The sequence below is a fragment of the Scomber scombrus genome, chromosome 15, assembly GCF_963691925.1.
Source record: "Scomber scombrus chromosome 15, fScoSco1.1, whole genome shotgun sequence".
NCBI lineage: Eukaryota > Metazoa > Chordata > Actinopteri > Scombriformes > Scombridae > Scomber > Scomber scombrus.
Window position 1 is genome coordinate 7,301,940 of NC_084984.1, and position 11,356 is coordinate 7,313,295.

Below are 11,356 nucleotides of genomic sequence, written 5' to 3' on the forward strand. Positions count from 1 at the left end.
ATGTTACCCAACCCATTTACATCTAAGCTTAAACATGGGTTTAATCAGACATTGCACTCTTAAAGTGCATGAAACTGACTTTATTTAAAGTGTATATATTAGTAAAAGGATGCAGTGATTCCCAGCACAGAGATTTTTTTCTTCCAAAAGATGAAATTCATTTTTTTCTTCACCATGTCTCAAACTCACATACCAGCATTTGCTATCCCGAGGCGCCCCCTAGTGTAATCTTCCTTAAATAGTTTTTCTTCTTGTTACTGCAGTTGAATTATGCAGAAAGATGTTTGTGCAGAATTCGACACTAGAGGGCTTTTCACATTAATTTGCAGATAAGTAGCAGGTTTCTACATATGAAACTATAACTTTAACACATTTTTCATATAATTTGTACCAAATTGCACCACCCTTTCTATAAAATGTCCTAAAAAATTAACCGTGAAATACTTGCTAATTACTAAAGACATTTACAGATAATTAGTATAAAATTAAGGGATCTGTGAAATAAAGTATTTTAACCAAAAATGCTTTGTCACTTTCACTTATCACTTGCAGCTCTGCACACACACAACAGAAGAACAAGCACAGACGCAAATAATGAAATAAATAATGGTTTAATTCCATTTAGCTGCTTTATTTTCAAGGTTCTGGTATTGCGCATTCATGCTCACTGTCACTGTCACAGCTTATTGGGACATAACAGAGCCATCTTTATTGTTATTAGTAACACCTCTGCTCTTTCTGCAAAGTTAATATGTCTGTTGTGTGTTGTCCTCCGCTGTACAATTGAAGAAATGTCAACAGGTAGAAACAATCAAGTAGAAAAACTTAAACACAGTAATAATACACTTAAATCAAATTCATTTTCCTTGTTGACCTGCATACAGAGAATTAGAAATACACCCTGCTTTGACCAAAAAAAAAAAAACTGGCTACATTAAATGACAGTTAATTCTGCGACTTAATCAGCCCCTTGCATTGAAAGAACGCATCCTGGCATGGTGCACGTCCAAGAAAGGTCTTCAGCATGTCCAATCCATCTTTAGAGCCGCCAGTTTCCAGAATCACTCTCCTGTACTCTTTTCCGACCTGTTTTAAGGCAAACATGCTCCAATTAAGACATGTATTACAAATAAATTAAACGTATGCTTACAAATGAATTGATATTGTAAGAATAAAAAACGTACCTTTGGATTCATGATGCCTTCCTTTTTAAAACGGTTGAAATAAATATCCATGGAGTAAACCTCACTCCATAGATAGCTGTAGTATTGACCATCATATCCTCCGGCCAAGTGGCTGAAACTGGCTGTCATATTGGTGCCTATAGAAAACAAACATGTCATCACATCAGAAAGGTTTAACAAATCAAATATACAAAAAAATCCCCACAAGAAAGTACAAACATTTCCTGCTCACAGGATTTATTGTATTAAAGGATATTTTCACCATTTCTTATGTTTGATTTACAACAAGTCAGGTATCCAAATGAACATTGAAGCTGGTTTTGCTCACTGTTCATACTGACCATTTAAAGATCTCATCTAAATGTGCTTACAGTATAAGAGATAGGGGACAAAATCCACAGTCCTCGTTTTGAGCAAAAATATGTTTAAGTCTAATTGAGGATGATGAGTGAGGCTTCAGCCATCTGAGTAACAATTTCCCTCTGTGTTTCTCAATGAACAGTATTTCCCTGTTGAGCTGTGGTGGAAGGATTGTAACAAAAAGCAGGAATTTCCTACAAAAATACAGAAACTTTGAAAGATATTGAATTGATTTGACAAATTTGGACAGCTGAAGCCTCACATTAGCTTCAAATAAACTTTTAAATACATTGCAAGGAAGGAGGGCTGTGGATTTTGGCCTCCATCACTTACATTGAAAGCACATTACGAAATGATCTCTTAATGGCCTGTATGCACAAGAAGAATTATTAGAAAAGAAAAACATGTATCATTGTTTATGTGGGCACCCGACTATTGTTTTAGGACACATTGTGAACCTTTCCTTTGAACTAGGTTGGTTAAATTACAATTAAATAAATACTCTCAAGTCCAACTTCTGAAAGGCAACTTCATGCCATTGTTTGTCTAATTATACACTAAAAAGCAAACGTTTCCCTTGCCACCAAACCATGTCTAATGTTACAACTGACCTGGTGTAGCAGGAACACCCAGGATGTCCTGACAAAGCTGTGCAAACACCTCAGCTGTATCTGCATGAGGGCTGGTGTGTAGCAGCTGGTCCACTTTACTAAGGACGACCTGACGCAGGTTCATCAGACCTGAAGAGAGCACACAAGTCAACACGTGATCTACAGAGGCTCTTGATTTAGGTTGTTTCTTTAACTGAAAGTTCAAGTTTCTTACCGGTGTTGGCTACTCTGGATGCAATGAGTTTGTCGAGCATTATATCCGGGATTGGAGTGCCATCCCTGTAGTGGCGAGACATTCTTCTCAGAGGCTCCTTTTCCCAAACCCAATTCTCCAGCATCTGAGAGGGCACCTCCACAAAATCTGTCTCCACCTGGGTTCCACTGAATTCTGAAAAAGTGGTCTGAGACACAAACACACACACACACAGGAAAAGTTCAGGCTCTCTCATTCTTATTAATACACAACACACTATACAAATATAATGAAACTGCTGGTGGAATAATCAACCTTGGATAAGAGCTCATGCATCACATGACCAAACTCATGAAAGTAAGTCTCCACTTCATGGTGTTGGAGGAGAGAGGGGTAACCTATTCTAGGCTTGGTAAAGTTGGCCACCATGGCGGCCACTGGAAGCCTGCGTTTTCCATCAGGCCCTCTGCAGCCTGGTTGGAGCCCAAAACAGGCTGCATGGCCAAACTTTCCTTCCCTGGTGGAAGAGATGGTTGCAATTGTCACAGCAAGGCTGAAATCTGAACATTAACACAAATTATATAAAAATCAGGAGCTCTAGTCTCTAATTGCATCTTCAATTTAACTCCATGTACATTTTTATGCGTGGCTCTTCCACAACAAGTGAGACATTCTACCTTGGATGTAAATCCATGTAGAAGTGGCCGACCTCCTCCCCTGTTTCAGCGTCACAGGCTGAGTAAAGCTTCACATTTTCATGCCACACATGGGCCTGTTTCACCTCTGTAAACGTGAGACCCAGCAGCTCCTGGTAGATACCAAACAGTCCTTCCGTCACCACGTCGAGAGGGAAATACTCAATAAGTTTGTCCTTGTTCACAGCAAACTTGCACCGCTCTACTTGATTCATGTAGTAGGGCAAGTCCCAGGCGTTGATCTGTCCGTCAAATTGGTAGCCCTTCATCAAGCACTCCCTCTTCTTTAGTGAAAGAATATATTTCCTCTCCTTGTTCCCAATAGGCTTGAGTGTTTCATAGAATATATCTGTCAGGTGAGAAAAGAAAATCTTAATGGTTAAAAAGGACAAAACGTTTCAATATGTACAAAATGTCTTATCTAACTTGAATCTCATCTTGTCATTTATGTCTTTTCTATGACACATACAACAGATTTTTCTTACACATTAAAGTCAGGATCATCTTTATGTTTCAATTGACTTTATATGAACTATTTGTGAGATAAATTCAGCATGATAAATGTTATGTATGTTATATATTGCTTTTGTAAACCAATCACACAAACATGGCTCTCACTATTACATTCTATATATATTTTTTACTGGTAATTATGTCCTTCTAATATATATACAAGTTATATTATAGATCCTTTCACAAGATACTGGCCACCCGCATTCAGCCACTTTCCACTTTGAAATACTGTACATAAGCATGTGTGCCACATAACTTCATGAGCCATAAATTATTGTATGTTATAATACAGGCATGTGAAAGATAAACTATATCCAAGTGGAATGGGTGTCACATTTCTCTCTTCTCTATATATATCTCTTCCTCTATACATTAAAGATTCCTTTGGCAATGCAACGGCAATATCAGATAGCGTGACTCTTCATCTTACGTGACACAGAATGTTATTTATATTAGCAGCTCCATGTTTAGTTGACAGCTTATGTTATATTTCTGACTGTGGTGGCAGGAAGCATCCCTGGCATTTGGAAGACAGCCTATGTTCCACCTTTACATAAAGGGGATCAGGGGTCAATTACATAATTATAAACCGATTTATATACTATCTTGTCTAACTAAAGTATTAGAGAACAGGTGAGAACATTTTTAGCTCAACAGTCCATTTTAAAATCTTATCAATCAGGATTTAGAGTATATGACAGCAGCATCAAAAGTCTTGAATGATGTTGCTGGTGCATTAGAAAAGAGGCAGGACTGTGTTGCCCTTTATATTGATTTATTTATGTAAGGCTTTTGATAATGTCAATCAAATTCTTTTGAAATGCCTGGAATCTATTGGATTAAATCTTTAATTGGTTTGTTCTCAATGGTAGAAGCAGTTGTGGCTGATGGCTTTATGTCAAGCTGTAATAGTGTTAACAATGGCATGCCACAGGGTTCTATTTTAGGCCCACTTTTATTCACATTTTTTATAAACAAATTAGGTGAAAAAGTATCAACAGCACAACTGATCTATACACAGACAACGCTGTTATCTATATAATAGCACTCTCTGTTCTCCAGCTGGTTCAAAGTTTGCATATTGATTGCTGTGCGGTAAAGCAAACATTGTATCCATGGTAACATTGTATTTTGGTTTCTAGATAGATTACAAACTGTGCTTACAAAACATATTGATGAAATGACTTAGTCTTTAAAAGCAAAACTGGACTTCTTTCATAGAAATAAGGCATGTATTATTCAGAATTATAGAGAGCAAACTGTTCAGTCGACCTTTTTATGCTTTATAGATGTCATTTAAATGCACCCTCATGCTTCTACTCTTAAACCTCTCGGTGCAGTTTAATATTCTGCCCTCAGGTTCATAACTGGGGATGGCTTTAGACCTCATTGCATTCATCGTCAGAAAGTTGGGTGACAGTTGTTGGCAGTGAGAGGAGAACGGCACTGCATTCAATTTATCCAAAGCTCTCCTTGTCAAACTTTCTAGGTACCTTATATGTCTTTAGTAAGTATAGTTCAATTTCACACTGCACTAGGTCCCGAGACTGTTTGGTCCTTGAAAATCAAGGTGTTAGAAATGAGATTGGGAAATTGGCTTTTAAATATTACACTCCACACAAGTGGAACAATTTGCAGAAGATTGTAAAATTGACTGAGCTAATCCCTCTTAATCTTATTAAATCTGTTTTAGTTGACATAGGGCAGTGTGAACACATTTTAATGGAGCTTTAACTTTTATATATTGCTTTTTGTTGCCTTAATATGTTTTCATATTATGTGTTTTATTTCTTTTACATATTGCTTTTATTGTTTCTTATATTGCTTATTGCTTATCTGTTCATTTTGTATTTTTCTACTTGCTGTTTATGTTTATTGTTTCTTATGTTTTATATTTGTATTATAATCACTTCTTGTAAACAGAGAGTTTGTTCTCAATGGCATACCCTGTCTAAATAAAGTCTTGAATAAATGAATGTGTGTCCGTGCTGGGTGGAGGGCTTAATGGGTCATACATAGAAGGGGTCATACCTAGAAAGTCAGACACATTGCTTGCATTCTTGGCCATGTTAATCTCCAACACATAGTTTGCATGGCTACTGTAACCAAGCAAGTCTGCGACCTTTGCCCTCAGTTGTATTAACTGCTCAAGGATTGCTGTGTTTACCTGGAAAAAAGAGAAAGGCTGTAAAATTAGATATGCAGATAAACATTGCAGGATAAAATATGCAGAAAAACCTCTTTGAGTGTTCATATAGGCACCTGACTGTTGTTTTAAGACAGACTTAAAAAATTGTGAACCTATCCTTTAATGTGCGAGCAGCAGGAAGAAATGTTAGGTTCACATTAGCAGGAACTTAATGATACAGCTGTAAGGAGAGTGAACAGGACATGATGAAGCTGATATCAATGAGATAAAAATTATAGTAACGCTGGATTACGTGCACACATCATTTCCTGTGAATCCCTCAAGTGTGTGAAGATAATTTGAAGTGCAGGAATGGCAGAAACTACTACACAAAGAGGCAATTACATTGATTGACTATTGCTGAAAAAAGCAGACTGAACATTATATTAAAAGTGGGTTTTGAGTAATGAAAATCTAAAAGATAATATGGATTATATAAGGCTGCAATGGTATCGGCATTAAGTGATGTGCAAGACAGACGAGAATTGCTTTGGTCAGGAAAGTGTCAGATACACAGATTAATGATCAGATTCCAGTTACCTCTTTACACCTGCTGTGAAAAGCGGTTTCCATTTTCTTCCTGGTCTCAGGATTTTGACACCTCTTCATCAGGGGGAAGTAATGGGGGTATTCAAGTGTAACTTTATACCGTCCATCTACCGTCCCATCCAGTCCATTGAGATAGCTATCTGCCAGTCCGGCTTAACAGAAGAAGACAACAGCAACATTAGTGAATGAAAGTAGTCACAACAGTCTAATCAGTCTGAATTTTGTGCATATGAGCTTACTCAGTTCACGCTCAGAAAACACAAGAAAAGTATTGTCCTCATTCAGATTCTTGTTGAACTCTATGGATAGTTCACTGATAAGCTTGGACATTGTTTTTATTTCCTTGGGAGAGAAAAGGAAAAAAAGTAAAGTCAGGAAAGTTTTATTTGATTTCCATTATGTGACGTAATGATTCAGGCATTTTAAGAAATACTTGTAATCCAAATGTAAATCCAAAGACTGAAACCTGCTATAAATCCAAGACTGATTGCCTGGTCCTGGTTAGTTGGCCTCACAAAGTAACTCTATACAACTAAATATAAGTTAAAGGCTGTATTCTGATTGTATCAACACTGAGAAACCATGCTTGTTTCTATCATGATATATTGAGAAAAAAACAGAAATTCAAAAGCATTAATTGAAATATAACTGCAATTTGTATGGTCAAAATCAAATGACTGCAGTTTACATAATAAGCTCACATATTGCATTACCTCTTGAATATCTTTAGACAGGTGTAATCCGTTCCTCTTGCCTAATGTAACAAGCTTGTCTAAGAATCTCTTTTCTTCTGGGGAGAAGTTTTCTTCATGCTTTTCCTGTCAGAAAAAAAATCAAAAATACAGACACTATTTCATACAGGTACAACTAAGGCAGTTTTGCCAAATATGTAACGCTGACAGCAAGCATTTAAAATGGGTACTGCTGTTTAAATTCAAAATATTGGAAAGAGACATCTCCCCCTCTCTGCTCCCTCCTCCCCAAACTAAAAGCTCATGCAGGTTTTTAGGTCAGTTGGAATCTATCTCAGTTGATCCAGTTTGTTTTCTTGCTTCCATGGCTGCAGCACGCTGTGTTTGCGTGCCAGTGTTTCACCTCTGGCAACATGGGGTGTCGAAACGGGCGCCAACACGATCTCGCCAAAATACATGAAATGACCATCCTTAATACAGCATTACATGGTGGTGGGATGAAATGTGTTAAATGACGTGCCAGCACCACGATGGGGTTGAATGGGCAGTCGATGGAAACACACAGGCCAAAACAAAAACTGACCAGAATGGAAAGTGGAGGAAAGGAGAGCTATACTGGCTATAGTATTTTAGTCATAGTGGTCAGTATTTCAATTTAACATGTTTACTTATTCTCTGGTAACATATCATAGTTGTTTTATGAGTTAGTACAGTATTAGATATTGGTCCTTTAATGCAGGATGTCAGTCAGGCAGTGCTGTGTGGAATAGCATGTGGTTTTGGCAACTACTGATTAGATGAGATTACATTTCTTTTAGAGGCTAAAAAAGAACCAGTGGTGGGGTGAAATGAGGATATAGTGCACTTGATCTTATTGTAAAACACAATCTTGCATGTCCAGAACTTGCTGCCCCCTGGCTCACATAAAATGTGAGTATAATCTATCATTGGCGTAGCTACTGTTATAAATCCGTCAAATCCTCACACATTAGGCTTCATTAGCTTCCAAGCTGTGTCTTTTCGATGAGATTATCAAGGTGAACTAGACGCCTGCTTAAGGAAACTGTTTTCATGTTATCCTTCACCTCCCCTGTGTTATGAGTGATGTGGAAAGTAGGTGTGACATGTGGTGTACCTGCAAGGCATTAAGTCGCTTGAACACATCCTCCCTCATGCTTATCTCCACATCAAACTCAGACAGTTTCTTGTCTGCCTCTGTGCTTGCAGACCGAACCTCCTTAGATGGACATACATACTGGGGGAAATCGAGAGCATGGCGAGATGCTAAGGGAATAGGGAAAAACAGAAAAGACACTCTCAATTTTACAATATGTAGCAAATAGGGAGTTATTTGAAGAAAATGTGCTTGATATATTTGAAAAGGATTAGGCTGTTATTCTATATTTGTTTCTGGTTGTCAACAAATCTCTTGAAAAGACCAAAACCAACAATGTGTTAGTCCATTTCCAAACACTGTCTGAACTTTTGACCCACGTGCTCTAACTGAAGAAAAACACGAATATCTCACTAAAATATCCCCAAAAAATAAACCCCAAAGGGTAAAAAAAATTTTTTTGTTAGGGACTATTTTCAACGATGGAATAATACACATTTGGTGCTATAGTTAATATTTATAGATGTGACTAACTTAAAATAAACTACTGAGTCCATGTTCATCGTAATGAGGGAACATGTCACCCAGTGCATCTTTGGGGCTCATTGATATGTGTTTAATAGTTTTTGGATAACAATGAATGCTCTGTAGCATAGAGGAATAAAGATATATCTGCCTTCAGTTGTTAGTAGGACCCATTCATTGGTTGGTTTTGGTCTATTCATGTGATTGTTAACAATTAGAAATACATAGAATATCTCCTTTTAAGACTTACATGCATAATCCGTCTTGGCATTAGCCAAGGCTTTCAGGGTGTTTTCGACTGACACATTTTCTATGTTTAAGGATCCAACGTCATCATAGACCTTCTTTACTCTGTTAATCAGGCTGTCCGTCTTGGTCCTGATCTCATCCGGAGACAAGTTCCACCTCAGCGTGTTTCTTTTATTTCCTGCCTGAGAGCACTCTCTGGCAGATATCGCAGTCCCGTTCTGGATGGTCATTCTCAGGAAAGGTTTAGAGACGCTGTAAAAAAAAAAAAAAAAAAAAAAAAAAAAAGAGATATTCACAGTTAACTTCTAAGTTTAAAGCAGTGTTGCATTTCCTATGAAAACTGTCCGACTGAACTGACTGAACTGACGTTACAGCCGGCAATAATATGAGCTATAAACCTGACACACGCTCTGCATTTTTTCCATGCTAAGCAGTGACCTTTCCCCGTATCCACTCAGTGTAGTGTTTCACGGCATGGCAGCGGGAGCCTTTCAAAAGAAGTCCATAAATGCCAACTATGTCAAATTGCAGCCAAAACTTATAAACAGCTTGGTGATTTTTAGAGTGCTAAAGAGCAAGAAATGACAGCTATCACTCTAACATGCCTTTATGATTAACAGGTGTGACACATAACTGAACTCGTAGATTATGTAATCAATAGAGATTCAAAAATGTCCGAGTGTAAAAGCTGTATTGTGCAAATATGCCTTCATTCATAGGACGACTTAACTATGGAACTCAATAAAAGAAGGTGTTTACAACATGTAATATAATATATATTCATAAAATTGATGGATTGCAGACTGTAAGTTCTTATTGAGGCTGCCAAATAAGGTTGCAGCTTACCATCATTTCCATTATTGATCATTCTGTCAATTGTTTCCTCAATTAGTTTAGGCATTTAGTCTATAAAATTAGACATGTTCTGATACCATCTTTTCCTTCCCAATACCAATTCTGATACCTGAATCCCAAACCATTGCATTAAAAATTAAAAATGAACAGCTGTATACTACCAACCCTGCATGGATGTGATACGCTTGCTATCTTTCGCGTAATGCGTCTTCACATGCTTTATAAGATTGCTGGTGTTGAAATTGGGAACACTAGTTTCACCACTCGAAACTGAAGCCTTGGATACTGTACATGTTGCCTTTTTTAACTTGTGTGACTTTCCAATAAAAAAAGTTTGCCAAATTGCTGACATTTGGTTGACAGCTAATGTTACACTATTTGCCAGAAATCAATTTCCTTACTGCTCTACAACAGCAGTTATAGTAGTAGTAGTAGTAGTATGGTAGTAGTAGTAGCCATTGGATGCACTGATTAGCTGTAGGCTGCTGTTTTAGGAGCAGCGAAGAAGAAGAAATGATCTCTGAGAAACTGCCATTCTATCCGGGTGTGAAACTGCTTTAAAGGTTATAAATAAATTATATGGTATTTGTTGGGTGCATAGGCTCATGTACTGGCTGATATTCGATTCAGCATTTTAGCCAGTATTGGAGGCATTTCTGACACTGATATCAGTTTCATCGCTATATAAAATCCATAAATAGTGAGAAATACCATTCGATGTTTCCCAAAGTCAAAGGTGACGTCCTGAAAAGTCTGACAAACAGTCCACAACCCAACGATATTTAGTTTATATTCACAAAAGATTAAATAATCCAGAACATACTCATATTGGAGAAGCTGAAAATCAAACAATTTGGATGTTTTCTCTTTTTTTTTATGAGTAAAAATTATGAATCAATTACCTAAATAGTTGGCAATTAATTTTCTGCCATGACTTATCGACTAATAATCACTGCAGCTCTACTAATAATCTAATGCAGCTTGCATTATTGCACTGTCAGTTTGTGTGCATTAGTTTAGATCTATTGTGCAAGTTTGCAAGTGTGTGTATAACCTGTGTGTGTATGCAGGTATCGCTGCACTGTAACACTGTATATGATGCATGTGCATGCTGTATTACTTCTTATAGTGGTTTATGGTTATTTTAACATGGACTCTTGGGAGACCAGAGCTGTAATCTAAGAGATCACAACACATACTTGCAAATAAAACACACTTGATAAAGATTAGTTGAATACAGGCAACTCAACCTTCAACCTACAGGTGTTAAATGCACTGACTTAACACTGTATCTGCTCAGTGCTCACTTTATCCTGAAGCGTACCTGCAAAACGTCCTGCACACTGCAACTCTTAACATGCTGGAGGATTCATGCGTCTTCCCGTGCAAAAAAAGAAGAAAAAAGAAAACACCCACACACTTTCTTTCTGTCTTTCTTTCTTTTCTTACTGTGGCTCTTTCCCAGCAGCAGCAGCAGGAGCAACAGCAGCACTAGCAGAAGCTGTAGCAACTCAAGCAGCTCTGGCGTTTGTGTGTATGTGTGTGTGTGGAAAATGCTTGAGATTATTTCCGCTGTCTACGCGCATGCGCCGAGGAGGATGTGAGATCAATCCGACACAAGTCCTCAT

General features: G+C 37.6%; 1 protein-coding gene across 1 annotated transcript; it reads right to left on the minus strand.

Annotated features, from left to right (window-relative positions):
* Positions 1-660: 660 nt before the first annotated feature.
* Positions 661-11,151, minus strand: nln (neurolysin (metallopeptidase M3 family)). Its single transcript, XM_062434455.1, has 13 exons — positions 11,053-11,151; positions 8,875-9,125; positions 8,121-8,269; positions 7,007-7,111; positions 6,533-6,635; positions 6,285-6,445; positions 5,588-5,723; positions 3,026-3,392; positions 2,664-2,865; positions 2,370-2,556; positions 2,156-2,284; positions 1,185-1,321; positions 661-1,086 (listed from the first exon to the last, which is right to left on the minus strand). The coding sequence occupies exons 1-13, from the start codon at positions 11,085-11,087 to the stop codon at positions 946-948; spliced, it is 2,103 nt and encodes a 700-aa protein (XP_062290439.1). The 5' UTR covers positions 11,088-11,151; the 3' UTR covers positions 661-945.
* Positions 11,152-11,356: the final 205 nt, after the last annotated feature.